This window comes from Myotis davidii, unplaced genomic scaffold (assembly GCF_000327345.1).
Source record: "Myotis davidii unplaced genomic scaffold, ASM32734v1 scaffold225, whole genome shotgun sequence".
Taxonomy (NCBI): Eukaryota; Metazoa; Chordata; class Mammalia; order Chiroptera; family Vespertilionidae; genus Myotis; species Myotis davidii.
Genome location: NW_006296222.1, coordinates 2948091 through 2956648, shown reverse-complemented (window position 1 = coordinate 2956648; position 8558 = coordinate 2948091). Strand labels below are relative to the sequence as shown.

General features: G+C 40.0%; 1 protein-coding gene across 1 annotated transcript in view; it reads right to left on the bottom strand.

The window, feature by feature from the left end:
- Positions 1-268, bottom strand: part of CPE (carboxypeptidase E) — an 88061-nt gene extending 87793 nt beyond the window's left edge. Inside the window, 1 exon segment of the mRNA XM_006771082.1 lies at positions 14-268. Within this exon segment, the coding sequence (XP_006771145.1) occupies positions 14-268 (255 nt within the window).
- Positions 269-8558: the final 8290 nt, after the last annotated feature.

Here is an 8558-nt window from a genome sequence, read left to right as displayed (position 1 = left end):
CGGGCTGCACTACCCGCCGCCGAGCCGGGGGCGCCGCAGGAGAAACCACTGCAGGAGGGGCCTCCCGCCCAGTGATGCTGATCTGCGCGGCCGCCTGCGTTATCTGTGGGCTCAGACCCACGTCAGAAGCCAGATGGCTCCGGGGACGGCCCAGGTGGGATGACAGCTGAGGGCTGGGTTTGGGAACAGGGCTATCACTGAGAAATCCAAGACCTGGTGCCTGGAAGAAACACTCTTGGGTTGTGAGCGGAGCCTTCTGAGGTGACATCTAGTCCAAGCCGACCTGGGTTTCCATCTTGATGCATCAAGAAGTAGAGAATATTCCAGAAAAAAGAAAAGAAACAAAAGGGAAATATTAACAACCATTGGCCTTCACATCATGATGCATCGTTAATAACTGTATTGAGAGTTCAAACACAAACCCAAGGGATGGATTTGCATTTATTATAGGACCTGGCTGGCAAACTGAACACTTTAACTTTGAGGGTTAACAGAATTTTTTTTAAAAAAATCATTCTATCAGTTTGCAGATACTGTTGTTCATTGTTCTTATGCACATTCCTGTATTCTTCATATACACACACACACATATATGTATATATTAGTATATAAAGTACAAGTTTGGGGGTGGGCTAGACAAAGGATTTAGTGTGGTATTAAGATAGTCTTTTCGCCCTGACCGATGTGGCTCAGTGGATAGAGCGTCGGGCTGCGGACTGAAGGGTCCCAGGTTCAATTCCGGCAAGGGCATGTACCTCAGTTGCAGGCACAACCCCAGTAGGGGGTGTGCAGGAGGCAGCTGATCAATGTTTCTCTCTCATCCCATGTTTCTGACTCTTTGTCCCTCTCCCTTCCTCTCTGTAAAAAATCAATAAAGTATATTTTTTTAAAAAGAGATTAAGTCTTTCAGGAACAGCTTAGCTGGGTGGTTCTGGCTCAGAGTCTCTTACCAGGTTGTAACCAAGATGTTGGCCTGGACTATAGTCAGCTGAAGGCTTGATTAGGGCTGGAAAACCTTCTTCCAAGAAAAAAAGAAAGAGATTAAATCCTATTATAGAAAGAAAACTCTGATCATGAGAGATAATATCTCCATTCCCCTCTCAAAGTTACTATAAAAATATAAATTCATTCACAGCTTTAATACCCAGCTTTTAGAGGGGATTGACACTCCTGGAGCAACCCTGGAGCAGGTATTATTTTGATGAGGTGCCCCTTGGATTCAAGGACAGCACAAATCTAAATAAATAAACAACCCATTGGTAGTTCCACCAGGCAGAAAACACACACACACACACACACACACACACACACAAAACACACTTTCTCCGGGCATAGGATCCAGATATTTAAATTCTTTCATTGGATTTCTTTTTAAAAATGCTGCTATAGGGGCTGGCTCCCAACCACACTGACTGTCTCCATTTCCCACAACTGCATGGATCTTCTTTGGGGGTATTTTGGGGAAAGCTGCCACTGTAAAGACATGCCACTCAGTTGAATTTGGATCCAGCCATGCTCCTTGTCAATGTAGGCAGAGCTAAGAACTGTGTGTTTTCCACCATGACTAGCCTGTATTTGATTACATGGTCCAGAAGTTTGAACCAGAGTTATAATTATGCTTCTAAAATCAAGCCCAAAAGAGCAACCTTGGAAACCTACAAAAAGCAAACAAAGTAGCTAAAAACCAATAACTTCAGAAATTAGAAAGCTAAGATTTTCATGTTAGCTGTTTAAGGTCACCACACTCGTTTGTGGCTCCGTGGGGCGTATCAACTAGTAACTATACACGTAAACAACCTACTATTTATTGAAGTCCTGTGTTGCCCTTTAGCTGTCTCTTTAAACAAAGGGTGTGTTTTCTGTTTCCTTTCAAATCTCAACTTTGACAGAACAATGTTCTAATCCAAACTCTATTGTTTTCAGAGATTGCTCAATAACTTCATCTGAAAATGAGGGACGCTGAGCATTCCATGAAACTGTGCCTGCGGGGGGTGGGCACCAGAGAAGTGAGCGGTCAATAGATGGACGCCTTCTGTGTCCTTTCACTTCTTGTTGGGACCAACTCCCCAGTCACTGTACCCTCATACTGGCCACTGCAGTGCCCATCCAGGCATTGCTGCTTCAGAATCCTTCCTCCTGCCTTCTGAACTCCAAACACCTGTCCTTCCTTGTTAGCATTGAAGAAATTCTCTTAGCCAACCTCCATCGACAACCTCTGTTCACACTCTGAAGTGCACTGACGATTGCCCATGGACCTGACCAGGGCTGGGGCTGCTCTCTCATTTCTCTCATCACTGCATTGTATACATACCAAGAGTCAGTCGGGCATGTCACCAAAATGTTCATACCACTTTTACTTGTACTTGTGTAGTGAAAAATTAGATAAGCGGACAAATACAAGGGTAGAAAAAAAGTTGAATGCTTTTGGAAACACTTTAATTTTTAAAATCGAATTAGGTACAGATGAGAAAACAGTGAAGGGCTGAGAAAAACTCATAAAAGTCTCCCAAGATTCTGTTCTTAGATTGGTTAAAAAACCTGTCCCTTTGCCCAGCCAGTCTGGCTCAGTGGTTGAGCATCAACATATGAACCAGGAGGTCACAGTTTGATTTCCTGTCAGGACACATGCTGGGGTTAAGGGCTCAATCCCCAGTAGGAGGCATGCAAGAGGCAGCCAATCAATGATTCTCTCTCATCATTGATGTTTCTACTTCTCTCTCCCTCTATCTTCCTCTCTGAATTAAAAGTATATTTAAAAAAAAAAAAACCTGACTCTCTAATTTGAAGAAACTAAAATTGATAATGATAGAAAATGCATTATGATTTTTTAAAAAAGGCCATGTTGCTACAACCAGCAACCAACCAATGTATGGGTATTTGCTTATGTTTTAAGTTAAAAGAAATTATTAAATTGTGCTTGGACATGTTATGTTTTTTTCAAATATATTTTTATTGACTTCAGAGAGGGAGAGATAGAAACATCAATGATAAAAGGGAATCATTAATTGGCTGCCTCTTGCACTCCCCCTACTGGGGATTGAACCCACAACCCGGGCCTGTGCCCTCACAGGGAATCAAACTGTGACCTCCTGATTCATAGGTGGATGCTCAACCACTGAACCACACTAGCTGGGCAATACTTCATGCTTTTATAATTCTCTTCTTTCACTGTTTTTTTCCATTAACCAACCCACAACCTGTTCTACTTGCACCACTTAAGAGGGTAGATATTTACCACAGCAGACAGGTACAACCAAATGCATTCTGAGCCTGCTGCTTGAACCAGCGGAGCAACACTTCATTGACAAGTATCACTGCCTACTTTTCTAATTACCAACTCAAATTAAATGTGGTGCAAAGGGTTTATCATTGTTTTTCTACAACTCTACCCTGTACCAATACTCTGTATCCCAGTGGCCACCCCAGTCTTACTGACCTTCCAGCCACTCTGCCCAACAAAAATATAATATAGGCCATATATGTAATTGAACATTTTCTAGAAGCCATGTTTAAAAATGAAAAAGGAAAAGGTGAAATTAATTTTAATAATAAATTTTGTTTAACCCCAAATATCTCAAATATTATAATTTTTAACTTGTAATCAATATAAAATGTATTACTGAAATATTTTTTGTTTCTTTATAATCTGTTGTGTAATTTACATCATAGCCTATCAGTACAGTTCAGATTCGCCACATTTCAAGTGCTAGAAGCCACACATGACTAGTGACAACTATATTGGTCAGCAGGCAAATCTTGCTATTCTGATATTCTTATTTTCTAAAATGATTCCTTCTGCTTGACCTTCAGTTACTAACCAGTTATTTCTTGCCCGGACTGTGCCAACATCCTCCCCTGGAGATAACTCCTCTCCATCACTGGGTAAGACCACCCTCCCATCATTCACCGTGATTACATTATCCACCCTCCTGCGATGTCCATCATTCAGTGGATCAGAACCAGAGCTGTGATCCTCTGCCTTAGGAAATCTTGCTTCTTGTAGCTCCTCCTGCTTCTTTCCCAACTTCATTCTATCTCCAAAGCTATTACTTCAAATTCCTGCACCACCATCCTTTAACTACAACCACTTTTATGTCTACATGATCCTACCTAAGCTGTCTTACCTCCTCCCAAAACCAACTTTATATTGGGTGTGTTTTCTTCCTAGACCCTGTTTCTATGCTCCACCAGGCAATCTTACTCTCTCTCCTGTTCTTTAGGGCCCTCTTTCTCTTCTTGAATTTCCCCCTTTGCACAATTCTCTCCTCTTGGAAAACAAAACAAAACAAAACAGAAATTCTCACTTGAATTCACTTTCCCCATCAGTTTATCATCCAAACATCTCAACTTTCTCACTTCTCATTCACTCTTTGACTCAACTTTTACTCTATAAGAGTGGTTCTCAACCTGTGGGTCGCAACCCCTTTGGGGGTCAAATGACCCTTTCACAAGGGTCGCCTAAGACCATGGGAAAACACATATATAATTACATATTGTTTTTGTGATTAATCACTATGCTTTAATTATGTTCAATTTGTAACAATGAAAATACATCCTGCATATCAGATCTTTACATTATGACTCATAACAGCAGCAAAATTACAGTTATGAAGTAGCAATGAAAATGATTTTATGGTTGGTGGTCACCACAACATGAGGAACTGTATTAAAGGGTCGAGGCATTAGGAAGGTTGAGAACCACTGCCCTATAAGTTCTATTCATCTAATAAGACTTAACACTCGTTGACCTGTCTATGGGGCTTCCTCGGGGCCCACACTTGGCCTTTTGTTCTCCTCCATCTTCATATTGTGACTCATGGTTTCAATTGTTACCTCTCTGCTCCATGTTCAGAGCTCCCAAGATCCAGAATCTTCTATCCATCCCATCCCACTTAGAGACAGAGACCAGCCTGACTTGTGTGTTTGCCTCCACGGCCTAGGCACAGTCATAGGTGCTCATTGTGTCTACAGGTGAATGAACTAGCAAAATCCGCTTCCAGCTTCCTTCTAACCATGGCACCCATTATTTCCCAATGTTTTTAATACTCTGCTTATTTAACAAGCAGCTCTGCTCCCACAGTCTCCTGCAGGATCCCTTTCCTGACGTAACCCGACAACCAGTTTCCTCTTCACTCATCGACCACATTTGCCAAGCTGCTCTGCATGTCACATAAGTCACTTGCCAAGTTTCTTATTTTATCTGAGTAATTATTCAATGTACTTCCTATTTCTGTCTACATTCTTTTTGTCCGTACTATAATTTTTTTACCTACCACGCCACAGATACAATATTCAGAAGAGAAAACTGGATTTTCTATTATGCTCTTACCTTTAGAAATTAAATTACTGAAATGAAAATCAAATTGCCAATTTCCATTAAATAAACACCTCAGAGAAGGATTGGTTTTCTCTTCAGCTGCTGGAAGCTGACCAACACAAACAATGCATAACAACTTTATGATGTAAAATGCTAATAATTTATGGTGCGCAGGAATATTAAGTATTGTGTAGATGTACAAAGAAGTATGGGAATTTTTCATTATAAACAATAACCATACCTTATCTATTATGTTACTTTTTAGTCTGATATTTCTTGTACCTTTTTAAATCTCAAGTATCCAAGAAAGAAAGCTGTTCACCTCTTTGTTTTATACAACATACAAGGCATCAAGGTAAAAGAGTCTTTTATATGTAAAAGCTGCTCATTTCCCTGGTTACAAATTTATAAATGTATGTAAACAAGTTGTGTCCAGACATATGTGATAAAGAGTCTCCTGCTTTGACACTTTGGAAGCCTCTCTGCTTCTAGAACAGTGGTTCTCAACCTTGGCTGCACATTAGAATCACCTGGGAATCTTTTTAAAATCCTGATTTCTGGGCCTCATCCTCCAGAAATTCTGTTTCTTTGTTATGGGGTGGAGCCACAACATTAGTAACAAAGAAACAGAATTTCCGGAGGATGAGGCCCAGAAATCAGGATTTTAAAAAGATTCCCAGGTGATTCTAATGTGCAGCCAAGGTTGAGAACCACTGTTCTAGATAGATTCCCCAAGGTCCTGATAAGGTCAAAATTAAGGTTAATTAATGATTCCTGCACACAAATAGTGAATAGAACTGTATTAAAGGGTCGACCTGTGGGTCGCGACCCCTTTGGCGGTCAAACGACCCTTTCACACAGGTCGCCTAAGACCATCCTGCATATCAGATATTTACATTAACGATTCATAACAGTAGCAAGGAAAATAATTTTATGGTTGGGGTCACAACATGAGAAACTATATTTAAAGGGCCAGAATGTTGAGAACCACTGCAATAGAGGATATAAAGTACAACATAGGGAATATAGTCAATAATATTGTAATAGCTATGTATAGTACCAGGTGAGTATGAGAATTATTGGGAGATCACTTTGTAAATTATATAATTATCTAACCACTATGCTGTATACCTGAAACTAATATAAAATAATATTGAATGTCAACTGTAATTGAAAAGTAAAATTTTTTTAAATGATTCATGTATCAAGAGGAAAAAAAAAAGACAAGCAACAAATCTCTTACTCATTACCAGGACTGCACACTTAACATCAAAGAAGCTTTGTGGATGACAACAACCCCAACCCCATTGAAGGAATGACAGCTAAAATCATCCTAGAGGTGGATAAGTGGTCAATCTCATAATTATTTACAAAAAAAAAAAAAAAAAAAAGAGGAGCCCTAACTGGTTTGACTCGGTAGATAGAGCATTGGCCTGCGACTGAAGGGTCCCAGGTTTGATTCCAGTCAAGGGCATGTACCTTGGTTGCAGGTACATCCCTAGTAGGGGGTGTGCAGGAGGCAGCTGATCCATGTTTCTAACTCTCTAGCCCACTCCCTTTCTCTCTGTAAAAAATCAATAAAATATTTTTTAAAAAGAGGAAAGAAAGAAAAATACAACACATTCATCAAGAGGATGCTTAAGCACTATTCACCAATAACTATGATCTTAACATAGTACCATTGAATAATTATCACTGTTGTACACTTCAGTGTGGATTGATCAAAGTCTTTGAAGTTAAACCAGGATTCTCCTACAGACCTACCCCCTAAACATAACACTTACTTTGGCCATTCTGTTGAAAAGTAACTCATATGGAGACTTGCTCCAAATTAACGAAGAAGATGGCTTGGTTTGCTCCACACTTGTTTGCTTGATTTTCTCCAGGGTCCTGCATCCAGAGATATGTAACTTGAGAGAGGGCAGAATCCAATATACAACTCAGTCAACGAGGGGCCGGGTGGTGCCGGGACTGACCAACACACCCTGAACGATGGTTGAATGATTACCCTGACGCACGTTTCTGTGAAGAGAGGCTAAGGGCTGCTTCACTATAGGAATTAAGCAGCCCTGTTCACCTGCCTCCTTAGGCTTTTATTGTAACAACAGCTTGAACTAAAATCGACCTCTAGATACAATCAGCAGGATAAGCATCCTTGAGAAAACACCTGCCCTTGCAGTGTCTTTCAAACAAGGATGTTTTAAAGTCTAAACATAAAGATTCTAATAAAACACCCAGGGGCTCAGACTTGTTTGGAAAAGTCAAGGCAGATTCTGCTGCCTTCAGCAAGGTCCCCCGAAGGCCCCCGACCTTTCAGAGATTCCTCCTTCCAGACATTCCAACCAAGTCCCGTGCTCCCCCACCAGGAGGTATGGAGTGGTAGCTGTAGGGTATTAGTGGGTTAGCCTCAGCTTAGGGGACTACTTTTGTCTTCTCATGAGTGATTTAATGGATTCTCTTTCAGGATGGGATTTGTGTAAGAGAAGATGGACCTGGGGGTGGGGCGGGGGGCCGAAAGGAGGAGGACAAAATAAGAGGAAGAAGAGAAGAAAGGCATTTGAAAATCAGTACTATCTCTATTCAAGAGCCTTAGGAACTTTATAAACTTCATCTACTTTGGTGTGATAAGTCTGGTAAATTTTCCTTCCTTATAGATGAGTAGTCCTAAATCAAAGTGAGGAATTTCTATATCTTATTCAATACACACAATAGCATAACAAAAAATAAATTAAAACATAAACATTTATAATGTTTTTCGGTGTTTACAGACTGTTTCACTTGCTGTTTCTAACTTCATTCTTGCAATGACTCCATTTTATTTGCACATTTACAGAGAATTCACAGAGGCTAAATTCCAAAGCAAGGATACATGGGGTCAAAGAGAAATAAGATTAACTCAAAGGTATGTTTTAGAATTTACTCCATCTAGTTTTTTGAATCTGAGCTAATTCTATTTTAGGAAAACATACTATACATTGAACATCTTACTATGTTACTAGGAGCCAACAGTGAATTGAATTTCTATATCCTCTTCCCATCTGTGAAGAAATTATTAGTCCTGTACCTTTACCAACTATAAAATGTAATGTCTCTAAACAAATATAAAATGTGGTGGTGGTGTTCATCAGATTTAACTTAAAATTACATATTCTGCTATTTGAAAACAAGATTCCAAAAATGGGATAAAAAAAGATAATATAATAATTTATAAAATGCTGTGCTAGGCCCTACTAGCGAAGGG